The sequence below is a fragment of the Carassius carassius genome, chromosome 33 (assembly GCF_963082965.1).
Source record: "Carassius carassius chromosome 33, fCarCar2.1, whole genome shotgun sequence".
Taxonomy (NCBI): Eukaryota; Metazoa; Chordata; class Actinopteri; order Cypriniformes; family Cyprinidae; genus Carassius; species Carassius carassius.
The window spans coordinates 23,928,570-23,944,954 of record NC_081787.1 but is presented as its reverse complement, the minus strand read 5'-3'; the positions used below and the strand labels follow the sequence as shown (position 1 = coordinate 23,944,954).

General features: G+C 36.3%; 1 protein-coding gene across 1 annotated transcript; it reads right to left on the bottom strand.

Annotated features, from left to right (window-relative positions):
- Window positions 1–843: 843 nt before the first annotated feature.
- On the bottom strand, window positions 844–5,690 carry LOC132114335 (uncharacterized). Its single transcript, XM_059522446.1, has 10 exons — window positions 5,636–5,690; window positions 5,438–5,518; window positions 5,252–5,363; window positions 5,021–5,146; window positions 4,807–4,890; window positions 4,413–4,499; window positions 3,811–4,046; window positions 3,443–3,602; window positions 1,215–1,321; window positions 844–1,041 (listed from the first exon to the last, which is right to left on the bottom strand). The coding sequence occupies exons 1-10, from the start codon at window positions 5,663–5,665 to the stop codon at window positions 991–993; spliced, it is 1,074 nt and encodes a 357-aa protein (XP_059378429.1). The 5' UTR covers window positions 5,666–5,690; the 3' UTR covers window positions 844–990.
- Window positions 5,691–16,385: the final 10,695 nt, after the last annotated feature.

The following is a 16,385-nucleotide window of genomic DNA, read 5'->3' as shown; positions in this document are numbered from 1 at the left end:
ATAGTTCAAACAAGTCACAAAATATATTACATTTCAACACACGTTCACTAAATCTGATGATTTATTTGTAAAACTTTAGTACTTCAGTTTAATGCATTAACTATCATTAACAAGCAATAGATTTACAATATAAAATAATTAATAATATTTGTTAATGTTAGTTGATATATATATATATATATATATATATATATATATATATATATATATATATATATATATATATATATATATATATATCTCCCGAGACCCCAGCTAGAAATGCTACGTTCCCAGGACGTTCTCAGAACGTCCCCACTGGTGTCAAGGACGTCGCCTAGTAACGTTCCGGGAACGTTTGGAGACGGTCATGATGTGGAGTTCTTTAAAGGGTCGGGGGACGTTATTTTGCGGACCTTCACAGAACATTCAGGACGTTATCGGAACGTTTAGGGGACCATGTTATATTTGCAAATGTGATGTTCCCAGAACGTTCTCAGAACGTCCCCACTGGTGTCAAGGACGTCGCCTAGTAACGTTCCGGGAACGTTCGTAGACGGTCATGATGTGGAGTTCTTTAAAGGGTCGGGGGACGTTATTTTGAGGACCTTCACAGAACATTCAGGACGTTATGTGAACGTTTTCAGAACGTCCCCACTGGTCTCAAGGACCTGTAGGGAACCAAACTAGAATTTTACTGCAAAAAACACTTGTTCTTTCAGAACTTTAAATAGGAATAAGCATGCACGTTTAACACATTCAAAGATAAAATCAGTCATTTATTTTGTGTGAACAAAAACAGATTATAAATAAATTATATATTACATAAATTATATATATATATATTATACACACACACAAATATTAGGAAACAGTAATAACAACAAGAACACATATTTATATTCATTTTATGTTGCGTAAATGGTGAACAACAAATAACAAAAACAATAATTTATATTAAATATATACTGTGTGTGTGTGTGTGTGTGTGTGTGTGTGTGTGTGTGTGTATCAGTCACTGTCTCCATCCTCAGGAGGTGCCCGAAGTTCTTCTTCCGCTGCCTGAAAAAATTAACATTATATTTACCAATCACTTCAATGACTTTTTAATTACTTTTAACTCCACTTTGTTTATAAGTACCGGTACTAAGTAAATAAATCAAAACAGTTATGTTATTCTAGAGAATAGAGAGAGAGAGAGAGAGAGAGAGCTCTCATTGAATAAAACAACTTACAGGTGTTGCGACCAACTTGACACGGTGAGGTGCATGTTTGAGGGTTTCCCCTATACATGTATCAATTTCCTTTTCTGTGTGTTTCGGAAATTGTTTGGCACAAGCACCTAGAAGAGAAAAAAAAATGTAACAAAATAAATGTGAAAAGTCTCAGGGCTCAAAACTATGCTGAAAAGTTTTTACAAGAACAATAGTCACAGCTCCACCGAACAAAAATTGAAAAAAGAGACACTTAAACATTTAAAATGGACCATTATTATGACGTTATTGTTATACATTTTTAAATATGTAGACTAGGCTATTATAGGTATTTTTATAGTTTGGATTATTTTATATTTTTATTTTATATTTGTTATAATATCCCATTAGTCCTAATAGATGCGATTTCAACTATTTCTGTAGTACTTTTATAAAGAACACCGCTTTTTCACATAACGCAGTGAAGCAGCCCTGCACGAGAGAATAATTGATTCTATAATAAGAACTGATCAACCGATTCAGCACCATCGCCTCGGACAGCACCGGGGAACGGCGCGATGTGGAAATAATATTGCTGATGACGCAATTGCCCTGCTCCCTCCAAAATGGATACAAATGCATATTCTACAAGGGGGTTAAAATAATCTAAATAAATATATGACGATTATCACTATTGACATAAAATGTGAAAATAAATTAAAAGTGTTACGCCATATTACAGTAGGCAGTTATGACATGCAAAATATGAATTTTTATTTAAGCGTTGAGCATTATAAACAATCAGACACGAATCTGATGAGCTCATGTTGCAATAACCAATCATATGAGTTTAGATAAGAGTTAAGAAAAAAAACTGCTGGTTTGCGGGAGCTTTTGCCGCGTTCACGCCAGTGCCGCTCACCTCAGACAGAGACAGACACAATCTGGATTTCACTGAATTCACTCGTGGAAAACTGTATATGTAAGTGAGATATTAATTTATAATCCTATTGTTTTTTTCATGCTACTAAAATAACGACTTGATTTTGTAATCGGAAAAACTAATTAACTAATTCATAAATGGGTCTTGTGATAGTCTACAATAATTTGTATTTGTAATATTGCAAATGTTTTTGTGTTTTCGTGAAATTAAATATAAGCATAGGCCTATATGGTGTAGTTTACAGCTAGAGTCCTGCACGGGTTCGGGTACCTGTAGGTTTTTGCTCAAACGGATGAAAAATATCCACCTGTGTCGGATACGGGTGCAGGTCGGGTCGGACACGGGGGAAACATGGGTTTAAAACAATCACATGCAAACGTAATGCATATTTTTAGGAACACATCTATAAAAATATGCCTGTATTTCAAGTTGATAAAATAATTTTTAATAAAACAATTTAAAATCCATATCAGTTTATTTGTGTCCACGCGCCACGCCCTCCCAGGAATCTATAACGTTAACTATACTTCCACTTTTAAAAATTCATCATAACCGCGCGCGCGATCTGCTTGCAGTCGTCGAGATGGATTCTGAGGAGTTTAAGAAAAGAATAGCTAGTGGAGGAGTTTGTAAAGTTGTCGACAATACGTCATCAAAAATCAAGTCCGATATGTGGGAGAAATTTGGAGTTAACTGAAGAAAATATTGTGAACGGCTTATTTGCTGCATGCATTTTCGTGTTCGGAAATGTGGAACTTCATTGCTGAGGAAGCACAGATAACTGGTTAAGTGAGGAAGTTCATTAAATAACTTCATATTCATATTTTCTCACAATATTTTGTCACCTATATCACAATGCATCTGTTATTTTATTTTTTAAATTCTCATATTTACATTTACATTTATTTGTTTAGTTTATTTTAATAAAGTTTTGACATCCAAAAGTACACTTTATGAGCAATATGAATAAGTGAATAAGTAAAACTAAAACCATATGAAACATTTATGATTATTAGTGATGAAAACAGTTGTGCTTCTTCACATTTTTGTGTTTTTCAGGGTTATTTGATAAATGAAAGAAAAAAAAGCAGCATTTATTTGAAATGTAAATCTTAACTCTCTTTTCTGGCCAATTTAATGCATCCTTGCTGAATAAAATTATTATTTTTTTTTTTTTACTTGTTTTTTTTTTCGTTTAGAAGTCAAAAACGAGAAAACAAATTATTTGAAGGTACATGGACAGTACAGACATTTTTCTGTTTATCATTTGCTCTTTAAAAAGTTGCATGATGAAGTGAAAAGAAGAGAGAAGTTTTGAAAAGCATACTTAAAACAATATGGTGGAGGGCTGTCCCAATGAAGGTCAGTTTTCCTTTTCGGCCTTTCAGGCTGTAATTTGACCAGGCCTCATTGGTGGCTATTTTCCGAAGGATTCTCCTCACAGCGTCTCCAATGTTGCTACCTCCCATCAGGCTCAAAAACTGTATCTATGCAACATATAAAGATATATAAAGCAATTGTTAGTATTGCAATGCCACATGGAGCAGGGTAACTGCTGACACACAAGCAAATGCGAGAGGTGTATGTATTTAATTCTGATAATTTAGCCTACATGCACACAGATCTACATTTTGAACTTAAAAATGTCACTTTTGTGACAAAAAGGTTACTGACCCCTGTGCTATATCAACATACCATCCTTTTTTTCCCTTCTGGGCCCTCAAGTTTTAATAGGAAAGCTTGCAGCTCCTGCAATGTTTTGCAGGGCCTCTCAATGGTCTCCTGTGGTGGTGTTGTGATGGTTGCCGGACCAGGACGATTCTGTTGAATAGCCTGGATCAGACGCTCAATAGAATTGGAAATATCTGTTGACATTCTCTCAATTGCGAGGAGCATCCGCTGCTCAGATTGTTCGATGAGATGCTGGAAATCTGAAAAATTTAGATGGGTGAGATGATGATGATGATGGAAGGGGGGGTTCATCTTGACATTTAGTTATTTGCTTAGTATTCAGGCATATGTGTGGTACTTCAAGAAATAAAATATAGACATTGGCATGACTGTATTGCCAGATGCAATAGCTGGTCTAATTTGGATAGTAAGTCAAGTCATCTTCATTTATATAGCACTTTTAACGATGCAGATTGTTTAAAAGCAGCTTTACAGAGATGAATGTATAATTTAAGGTAACAGAGATTGAGATTAGAAAATGCAGCCATAATCTTAATTTACTGAAGATTAAAAAAAAACCATTTATCTTAACAAATGAATAGAATATCAACATTAAAAATGCATACCATGAAAAGTATTATTAGCTGAAAGATTTGGAAGGGATGGCTCATCTTCCTCAGGTGAGTGAGCTGTGATGTCAGTAGGTGGTTTGTCTAAAAACAGACATTGAAAGCATGCGATAAACTCAGTTCAGGGGAGTTGAGTACTTTTACACAAAATGCCATGACAAAAAATACCAACCTACAACTCACACAATATAAGACACTCCAACCAAATTCAAAACTTTTTTAAAATAGGATTTCCATTAGAAATTTGTTTGTACTGTATTTCACACAAAATAGCTTCTTCCCGTCAGCTGGCAATGCACTTATTTTGCCTGTTCACTCATTGACGCTGACGCACCACCATCAAATCAACACAACACAAGAAATTACACCAAAAGTTAAATCTGTTACTTACAACTTGGAGGCTTTGGGAGGCTTGATGGCTTCTGAGAGGATGTTGACATTTTTCTCCTTTTTTTGGTAGGAATCTCACATTCTCCTATTCATTCAGGATGAAACAGTTTATATATAGTTTAGTTTTATAGAGTAGTTTTCTCTGTAATCATGGCATGATTTTTATACATAAACAGTGGACTAATGCATGACAAAAAGCAATCGCATATGTTTACCTTCACTCTCGGTCCAGTATTTTGATGGTACTTTTTTTTTCCGCTCTTTTAGCACCTCTTCTTCTGTGTCCACGTTTGAACTTTCTACAGCTTTTTTGGCTCGTTCTCTGGCTGTCTTATAGTTGTCTAAGGACAGAGTAAATTTGAGTTGTCTTTTTAGTTTTTGTAATCATTTTACTGTGTAAAGGCAGTGTACTTTCATATGACTATATATTTATTCAGTTTTCTCACCAGTCTCGGAGAGTATTCTTATTTTGTGCCGCTTCCAGAGCTCCTTATCTGGCCTTTGGGAGGCCTTTGCCATGGCAGCAGCGTTTCTACGGGGCCAGTAGCAAATCAGAACCTAAAACATTTCAGGGAATATGTTATTTCCGGTATTACGTGTGTGTGTGTGTGTGTGTGCGCATGTACCCTTACCCCATTCACCTCCTCTACCCATAATGCAGGCGCCACAGCAATTGCATTTTCTTGTTCAAAAATAACTATGTAAAATCCAACCTACATTACAAACAGAAGAACAGACACTCCTTAGAAAAGACGGTCAATATTCAGTATATGAAATCTAAGTTAAGACATTAAAGCAATGACAGAAAAAAAATAATACTAACTATGTACATATTTCCATATTTCATTAATCAAGGTCATGAAGGAGAGAAAAGACAACTTTGCGGCCATGCCCATCCTCAAGGATCATTGCCCTTCCTTGCAAGTTTGCCTTGTCCAGTATCTCCATCTTAGATGGACCACATACATAGGCTCCATAGAACATCGAGTCACATGGCTGGTAAAGGTACGACGTTAAGTGCGAGAATACTCTACATAAGAGCTTTCCGGAGTTGGTCCTCTCCAGAACTTCACAGCAGGATGTTGGGCTAACAATGTAAACATTATTAGGATGTTTCAATTGTATTGGTTTCTCTTCACTTGTTTGTATAGGAATCTGTGAACGTTCTTGGAGCCGTTTTGCTGCTTGGACTAGAACATGGTTTCCTGATCTAACCATCTTCTTCAGCTGGTGCATGTAGCTCTCAAACGCAAAGGCACTACATTTGTCTAATGATCCATATGTGGTGGCATCAGCAGTGAGGTGAAGCAGTGAGTGCACATTGTACACTAGGAATTCTTTCCCATATATGTGCCGGCCTTGTTCTACAAAATATGTGAGGAGTTCATGGGCATACACATTGTGGGTTTGTGTTAAATGTGGAGACACTAGTATACACAAAGCCACACTAAAGGCCATGAAATGACTGTATAGGGTTTCTGGCAGGATTCCCCGGAGAACAACTTTGCCAGTGTAGAGCATAAACTGCCTGAATTCAGTGGCCTTCCACCTCTCCAATTCCTCCAGACTGCGTGGCTTCCTGGCAAAAATATGGGGTATGTCATTTCTCAAGTTCCTTAGCCTCTGATTGACCTCCCTCAGCTGAGCCGGCGATAGTCGATGCCCCGACTTGCCCTGTGACCATAGTAGGAGCATTTTTCTCATCACTCCCAGGCAGCACTGGTGCATGTAGTCAGCAGGGAAAGACTTGATCATGTCAATTTGGAGATTGCTGAAAGGGGACACAGCATTTTCGTGATGATGTTCTGGTTGGTGTTGCTCTCTAAATGAGACATCGTTCCTCAAAGTGAGGTCATGCACTTGTTGGTAAGTGATGCGCCCCTCCCAGTTGCCTTTTTGGGTGCATTTGTCACAGCCATAGTAACCTGAGAATTGTTTGATGCACTTCAGCATGGCTTTTGCTGGTGCATCACAGGTAATGCATCTCAATCTTACATTGAGTGTTGTTTCTCCCCATGCAAAGCCATTCATTAGAATCATTTTCAGTTCATCTGATATGACTTTAATGAAGTCCAGTGATTTGGGCTTGGTCTCAGTGAGGGCAATGGTCAAAGGAAATGTGCTTGCTGGTTTTAGATGTACTGTGCAGAGTACAGGCCAGAAAGATTTACCAGTGCTCTTAAAGAGTGGCAGTCCATCTACATTGAGGGAAATCTCAAGCTCAGTGATGTCTTTTGCATAATTGTAGGGATACCGATTCAAGCACATGATTAATTGTTCAGTCACTCCTAATTTAATGCATTCCACACCAGACACCATTTGGCTTTCAACAGGATCCGTTTTTAATAATGTTTTAGTAGTAGATGGCAGGTGTTTATGCCCGTGATTCCTGAGAATTTTGAGCAGTTTTTCTGCAGCATTGTGCTTGATATTATATTCATTGATCCACCTCTTTAACTCCTCTTCTAAATTTTCAGTGGGCATATCAATGTTGGCAGTATTCTGAAAAAACTCTCCATCCATGTCACTACTGGAATATTCAAGAACCATATTCTCTGTGTCTTCTGCCATTGTATGTTGTAGTGATGTGACTGCACTGATGTCAGTATTGACAAACGACATTTCATTGCTGTCACTATTAGATTCTCCAGTCATTGCATTTTTTAGGCCTGGGTTCCAGATTGGCATAGTGTCCCTGGGATTGTGTGCTTCATTGTTTAGCACAGTACTAGGACCAGCTGCGTTAATGTGCACATTTCTCATTTTCCGTTGTACCCTCTGCCATAGTCGTTTGTATTCTCTTTTCCTAGCTTCTGCAGGCATCCAGTTGTGTGACACAGCTATGTGTTTTTTTCTCTGCAAATGTGTACACGCATGTTATTTAAGTAAAAAAACCTAAAGATCGTAAATTTTTAGGCAAATACAGTGATCTTTCACGCCACATTATAAGGTGAAAAACATCTTGATATAACATTGAACTTATCACATTGCTGTGAAATCGATCCCTTTTCTGGCATGTCAGCAATATGCTGTAAATTTGAAAACCTTTTTTGCAAGACAAGCCTACCTTCTGAGATGACATCATGGTAATCTGTCTGTAGGGCAGGGTCTGGAAAGCACAGAAAAGAGACAAAGTGAATTGAAATCACATATACGTCGACGTGGGACAATTTTATTTACACTTGTTACTTCAAAGGATACAGATGATATTAGATACAATGCCTGAATTGTGAATTGCCTAACCGGTTGTGCATTAAAGTGTAATTTCTATAATTATTACTATAATTATTATTATTATTATTTTATTTTTATTTTATTTTGTTTGTGTGTTTTGTATTTATGTATTTATAGTTTGTTCTGGTTTTGTTATGTTTTGTTAAACATGGACCTTTATTTTCACCAAAAAGGCTTATTTCTTCTTTTTTTCCCTGCTTATTTCTAGGCTCTTTTTTTAAATGCAAGCGCAAACTGGGTGCTGGCTGTTTGGCCAGAATAAGCTCGAAGTCGTGCACCTCTGGAAGCGGAGTTTCGTGCAAATTTACAAAAAATGCCGTGCACACATTTGCGCGAAATGGGGTCTCGCGCCCACTGTGATGACGGCACCGTCGCGCTCGTGCGGAGGTTGAGGGACGCGCGCGCTCACAGCCAAGCCTGTGAGAAGGCGCGTTAATTTTCAAATAAAGTATAATTTACAAAAATGATATTAATTGTATTCATAATTTATTTTAAAGTAGCTAATGTTAACATGACAGACCCTAAAAAATTAATGAGCTTATCTGAAAAGGATAAGCTACTTCTTTAGACCAAATGACATCACGTAAACATAACGGTATTTAACGACAAATAACGGCGATGACAGTGCGGACCAGTGGTATAAAGTTAAAGAAAAAGACGGAAAAACAGTTTGTCTGAGTAAATGTGGTACATTTATTACTGGAAAAGAAAGTCCGTCAATTTTATGACAATTTATTCAATTTCTTGTGGAAACGGCCGTTTTACCATGAGAAAATTTCGCTCAAAAGCTAACGTTACTGTCCTTATAATTCCATATTATTATTATTTATATCATGTAACGTACATTATATGTCATTTTGTTTTTGTGTTTTTAATTTAAATAGAATGGTTAATTAGAAGAATTACCTCAGAGAAACTGACAGTTGGGATGTCCAGTTGGGATGTCCACTGAGTGAGTGAGGTGTGAGTACGCTGTGTGTGAGCGCGATGGTCACAGACCCCAGCTTATATACCCGCTGCCAGATTTAGAATTTGTGACCTATATAGGTGTTAAACGTTTTTTATTTTATAAAAAAAATATGTATATTTATATAATGATATATTGCGTTATAATACTAATAATTACGTTATATTATGTAATGGATAATGTGAAAAATAATAATAAAGAAAATAATAAAGAAAATAGCCATTTCCGTCTAGATACCTGCGTCCATAGCAACACTTTGTTTTTCATGGCAACGGTGTGTTATACTTAGCAGCGCCTGTTATCAAGAAATAATACATTAGAATTCAAATATATAAATTAAATGAGTATAAATTAATATATATACATATAATTTAGTATTATTTACTAATAAATAATTCATATTATAATAATTGTAATTTAGTATTATTTTTACAATTTATTTAAAAATGTTTATGTGCAAATAAACCCAATAGGTCATATTTCCCGGTTGTAAAATTGTCGTGTTTTATTCGTCTAATAGATAGGCGAACATTTCTCATGAAAAATCGTTCATTATTGTAATGTATAAGATTATAAACGTCTTACCTGTTTCTTCTTCTCAGATGTGCAGAACCTGACTCATCCCATTGATTTTTTTCTTCATGGTAAAAAATAAATAAATAAGTCTTCTCCCAGAATGAGGTTCAAGCAGCTGCTTTCCTTTTGTATGTATATATATATATTTATATATTTATTTATTTATTATTATTTTATTTTTTTTCATTACCTAGATACATATAGGCCTATTATAATTATACAACATACAAAAACCAGTGGCGGATACAGAACGTCATTAATAGGTGGGCCTGGTGAATATACAGAGGGGCCTCGGGTTTTTTAATCTTATACACCTGATTCCCGGGCTCTGTATTATAGAGCTTTCACACTGCGCGCGGATGCGGTCCGGCGATCCGTTCCATGTGCGGTGCAGTGCAGAGATCGTTTCCGCACCGAGTCTATTTCTGATGTGCTGCACGCGCTGAATTTAAAGTGACAGGCTGACGGTGCATGGTTCGTGATCAAAATGAACACAGATTGACATGAAAATATAATAATCTCACCATAAATGCGTTTAATTAAATAAAATGTAGTAATCTCACCATAAATGCATTTAATTTATTTATACTCTTTTACACAGTCATGTTTTTTTTACTTTAGGACCGGGGTAAAGCAAGGAAAAATAAATTTACTTCAACAAGGCAACATAATGAACAACTCTCGTCTCATTCATGGTGGAGGTGAAAAAACAATTTCTTTGTGACATGCAATATTTATTGTATTAAAACTTAAATGCAAAAGAAAAGGCATGTTAGTCGGCTGTTTTTGTCAATTTTAAGATTTGAAATGTTTGCGATTTTGCGAAGTACTACATGGTTAAATATTTTACCACTTGTTTGAGCAACTTAATATATAAATCTATATAAGTAGCGCTGAATACGTTGTTTAAATTGTGTTAAAACGTCTATTAAAGAGTGTATATGTACAAAGAGAATCGCAATGCTGACAACCCTTTTTTTTTACTTTTTTAATAAAAGTTTCTGATAACTTCTGGATTTGAAATACAAATAGTGAGTATGTGTTTGTGGTAGCCTACAGTCGTGGATCAGTCACGCACTGCACACGGAGTATGTGTGTTTCACAGTGTAACAGTAGTGTTACGCCACTTTTAAGTCAGTGCGCGCACGGAGAGCGTGTGGCCAGCCCGTGCAGAAAACAAATTCACAAGAGAACCAGCTGTGTTGCATGATAGCATCACTGGACTGACACGTGATATGCCGACATATTTTTATTTTGTAGCTATTTTTCGTAGCTACTTTACTTAAATGTCCTCATGAAACTATTAAAATTAAATTATTTATTAATTTGTTATTATTAAAATTTAAAAAATTAATTGTTTTTATTAATCTGATTGGGTGGGCCACCAGTCAATCTGCCCACCCAGGCCCACCCATATATCCGCGCCTGACAAAAACTAGCCAAAACACATCTAACAGAACAAAAGTTTATTTATTTATACAACATTAACGTGCTTTTTAAATTAACGAAATGTAATATTCATCTTTATAGAAGATACAGTACAATAGCCTACAACAATCTGCAAACTTCATATTCATAGCAGATTTAAAACAGTCCTTTTTGTGGTGGTTTATTTTGCTAAAGTTTTCTTGATATTGTGAGTTTACACAAATAAAAGCTTTAAATAATGTATTATTCTTATGACCAAAAATTGAGTATTTTAAGTTGTTTACACTGTTGACAGGAAAAAAATGCAAGCGACTGCATGGCCGCTTCCATGCCCTGCAGTGCGCGCGCTCCCCACTCCGCACATAAAGAAAGGACGATGCACCAGCAGCAGTGGCTCACAGTTGAATTGGGCTGCAGCTCTCCCTTCTGAATACAGTCAGCCGCGGGTGTGGCAGAAAAATTGAACTGCATCACTTATGCATCGCTTATTTTCACGTTGCCTTGATCTATGACATTGTATTGTTTTGTATGTCTATTTGTTAATAAGGGATTTATGGACACATCAAGGATTTTAGATCTGTAGAGTAAAAGCCATAGTTTTTATTTTGAAGTAACAAATATCAAATCCTACCCACAAAATTAGCAGAGAGGACCTAATAAATTGGCTAGCATGTTAGTGTTATTATTTAACAAATAAGTTTAATACTTATTGTATTATTATTTAATATTTTCATTAATTAGATGTAGATTTAATACATCTTTGCGTTCATTAATTTGTCATATTTTTAACGTTGTTGTGTGACCATATAATAACCACATTGGGAACGTTATTATATGACCAACAGAGGACCATGCGAGAACGTTCTGTTAACATCCCGAATGTCCTCTTTGTAACGTTGTTGTGTGACCATATAATAACCAATATCGAACGTCCCCCTAAAGTAATAACGGGAACGTTATTATGTGACCAACAGAGAACCGTATGGGAACGTTCTGTTCACGTCCCGAATGTCCTCTTTGTAACGTTGTTTCATGACCATATAACAACCAGTATGGAACGTTCCCCTAAAGTCACTTTGGGAACGTTATTATATGACCAACAGAGGACCATGCGAGAACGTTCTGTTAACGTCTCAAATGTCCTCTCTGTAACGTTTGCTATGTGACCATAAAATGCCCCAAATAGAACGTCCCCCTAAAGTCATTTAAGGAACCTTGAACTGCAGCACTTTCATAACCAAAAGAGGACGTTCCAAGAACGTACCTAATGTTCTGTAAAGGTTCGGAACTTTCGTTACCTTTAGACAACTTTTAGGGAACGTTGCACAAGGTCACGAGAACGTCCCCTCCTACGTGGGACTGCGCTCTAACCCCCCCACCGCGGATTCACCAGCGGCGAGATATCCTCAGCAGCGCGTCCCTCCTCCCGGGATTCGGCACCAATGTAACAATAAAAACTTCATAATCATCGGGAAGGATAATAGGTGATGCATACATCTAATATGGATAGATAAGATGTCCTTGTGACTGGAATTCAATTTAAGGAGTCAAACATCGCTCCTCAGAAAAGTTAATTTCTGCTAATTTATAATGTTGTGAGTAACATAATATTCTTAACCGGGGTTTAATTTTTGCCACTGAACACTAAAAGTAATGTATCACATGTTTGTTTCAAACAAAACATCTGCAATGTAGCAAAATTCTGACAAAAACTATGTTCTGACCCTTGATTACTTTTCACTTATGACTAGTTATGTGATGGACAGTGTTGGGGAGTAACTAGTTACATGTAACGGTGTTACGTAATTTAATTAAAAAAATATTGTAACTGTAATTAGTTACAGTTACTAAGAAAAAATTAGTAATTAAATTACAGTTACTTATGAATTTTTTAACGATTACAAAGGGGATTACATTTGAATATTTACACACATCCACATACAGATTTAACTGATTTCTTTCCCAAATTGCACTGACTATTCTGAGACATCGCCCTAATAATTTCCGGCATGCGGAAATACAGTCTGGTTCGTAGAATCCAGTCATAAAAACGGAATGCCTACTGCGGACGGAATATGCCACATTTTGGATGACTAATTCAAAAGTAAGTCATTACACTTGAATCAAAACATGACATTGACTAGTGTCTGTGAATATAAAGCCCCAAAAATGCAATATATGACTTGCACATTCTGCGTGTCTGTGGAAATCAGGCGCGGACTGGACACCGGGAGAACCAGGACAATTCCCGGTGGCCTGGCAGCCGATTTTGCCCCACTATTTAATATCATTATTGTATAATTGCCTGCCGAATGTACTAAAGCGATCATTTGCGAATCCGCCATTTGATAATTAAATCTCTAATAAGTCATGAATTGTTAGTCATGACTCGCGCGCTCTCCGCGCCTCCGCCAAACGGTTTGGATCAGACTCAGAGTAATCAATGCAAGAGAGAGAGAGAGAGAGAGAGAGAGAGAGAGAGAGAGAGAGAGAGAGAGAGAGAGAGAGAGAGAGAGAGAGAGAATAGAGTGGAGTGGACTGTGGAAGCGCACAGCTGGAGCAGAGAAGCAGAACTACTGTTCAGGGTTTTAGGTCAGTTTCATCTGTAAAGATGCTTTTTTGTCTTTGTTTTTTTAATCAATCAGCAGCACGTTGCTCATCAGTCATCACTCAAAATACTATATAAAGGACATCATTATTATCTGTTGTAATGTTACAGTAGGAATTTAGCTGAAAAAAATTCTGATTTTTTTAATAAGTTTAGGGGGAGCTACGACAGACAACAACACAACCCTTACGAAAATTAACATTTTAATATTTAACTATAAATCCAGAGAAAATGGTTACTATTGTTTAACTGTGATAACCAAAAATGTAAAATTATTTTACAAATGAATTTATTTAAAAATAAATACAAATCCATTTGCAAAAAAATAAAAATAAAAAAACAAGGTTATTTTACTTTTATATATAGGCTAATAAAAGCATGGTAATTTTTTGTAAGGGAAAAACATGACTCATGTACAATATTAGGATTTTTCTATGAAGAAATTGTAGTATTGTAGAGTATTGTATTGTAAAGTAGTTTTGTTCAATCTTGAGTATTAAAGTCATGAGAGAGATGGATAACAGGGCAAAATAAAGAGACTGAAGGGAAAAATGGAAGTGAAGGTGCAGTTAAGGAGAAAACTTTTAATTATTTTGCATGTCCCCAAATTAAAGATTTAAACCTTTTTTATGTCAGGTCCATACAAAAAATAGTTTTGTCCATGAATTTGTTAGTATGAGTTTGAATATTTCAGTCTGAATTTTTTTCCCAGTCTGCCCCTCCTGTAAATTAATGGCAAAGACATGGTTTCATTTACCACACATAGGCCTACTGAAGCTCGCAGTGTTTTCAACCTCTGCCATCTCAATATAGGAGTACATGAGCACATAAACATAATTTCTAGAACTGCTCTGTGTCACTTCATGTGCATTTTACTTATTTTGAGAAAACGATCATCATATACAGAGACATCATATTTTCTGGAGTTTATTACACAGGATATGACACATGCTTATTAGATAACTGTATTTAAGTTGATGTATATGCTTTCATTTATTGTTCTTTAATTTTCACAAATTTAGAAAAGTAATCAAAAAGTACTCAACAGTAATTAGTTACATTACTTTAATAAAGTAATTGAAAAAGTTACACTACTATTACATTTTAAACAGGGTAACTTGTAATCTGTAACCTATTACATTTCCAAAGTAACCTTCCCAACACTGGTGATGGATAAGGAATTCTATGGTGTTTTTCATTAAATGGGTTTGACTGTCCCTGCCATTATGACTGAAGCACAGAGTGCAGACCCCTACCGGGGGGAAACATTAATGTTTCTGCTTTAAAATTAATAAGACAATCCACACTAGAAAGCTGCTCAGTCTTGCCAGGTCTAAAACAGGTGTCCTCTCTAATAAAACAGCTCTTGTGTCGATACCTATTGAACACATGAACCTGAAGTATGTGGTGAGATCTTAAAAAGTTATTGTTACTCTGTAGGTTGTCACAATGGAAAAAACATTCTCACTTTGAGTGAATGAATGAATTAGGTATATATATAAAATGCTTTAGTGTGTATTACTGTACACCCAAAGCACTTTACAATCATCATGAGGGGGTCTCTTCTTAACCACCAGCAGTGTTCAGTGTCCACCTGGATGATACAACAGTACAACGACACCAGTGAGCTCACCACACAACAGCTTTAGGTGGAGAGGAGAGAGAGATAGAGCCAATGGAATGCAAGTTATTAGGATGGCATGATTGAGAAGCGTCAATGGAGGGAATTTGGCCAGGACACCAGGTACAGTATACACCCCTACTCTTAACAAGAAGTGCCATGGGATTTTTAATGACCACGGATAGTAAGGACCTTGGTTTTAACGTCCTATCCGAAGGAAGATGCTTTTTACAGTATAGTGTCCTCGTCAGTACACTGGGGCATGTAGCATTTGGACCAAATCAGACACACAAATATTTGTTACATTTAACAAATAATATCTAAAGTCTCCTCATCTAATCAAAGGATATATGGACCCTACCCCCAAAAGTCAACTACCACCTCAAAAAGGACAGAACAGGCCTCTGGTTCCATAGCAACCATAGGCACACTATCTGATAACACTAGGTTTATGACGCCCAAGAATGTGGCTAAGCCACTCTTAACTAAAGTCTCTCAAAAACAGACACGTAATGCACATAAAAAGGGACTCTTCTCTTCCCTTATTAATTCATAGAGAAAACTTTCTTTTAATTAATTCACATATACTTTATAGGCATTGTGTATGCTGTTACTGTTCTTGTATATTGTGTATTCTATATGTTTTATACATGCTTATGATGGATCACTAGTTAATATAATCCATCTATATGATGTTTGGTATCTATGAGTTTGTATTTTCATTCTCTAAATGAGAGTGTATATTATATGTTGATGCCTATGCAACACATTAGTTTAATAAGAATCTTAAAGATTATTCTCTTGAACCCCCCAATCTAATTTCATATGCAAGACACAATACTAGGAACAATTAGTTGTAAAACTTCCCTCCAAAAGGTACCATTCCTCATAGGCTCACGCAAATCCTGAGGGTGGAACATCACCCCACTATATAGATCACTGATCACGAGATCAGGGCGTTTTTTTTAGATTCAGGAATTCCAGGAGAAGATGCTGAGCTAAGAGCCTTAAAAACCATGCTAAGCTTGTGCCAGGCCGTTCGACCTTGACTTTCAATTCATCAAGATCCTCTGATTCGAACCGGTCTCATTAACTCACTTAAGCAGAGAACAACTGGAGCCCCAAAATGCTCAGGACTCTTTTTCA

Excerpts from the sequence above, each read along its gene's own strand:
- LOC132114335 (XM_059522446.1), bottom strand. The coding sequence starts at position 5,665 with ATGACCTTGATTAATGAAATATGGAAATAT. Across the intron at positions 5,519-5,635 it reads TTAATGAAATATGGAAATAT|GTTGGATTTTACATAGTTAT; the intron begins GTACATAGTTAG and ends TTTGTAATGTAG. Across the intron at positions 4,500-4,806 it reads CCTCCCAAAGCCTCCAAGTT|ACAAACCACCTACTGACATC; the intron begins GTAAGTAACAGA and ends GTCTGTTTTTAG.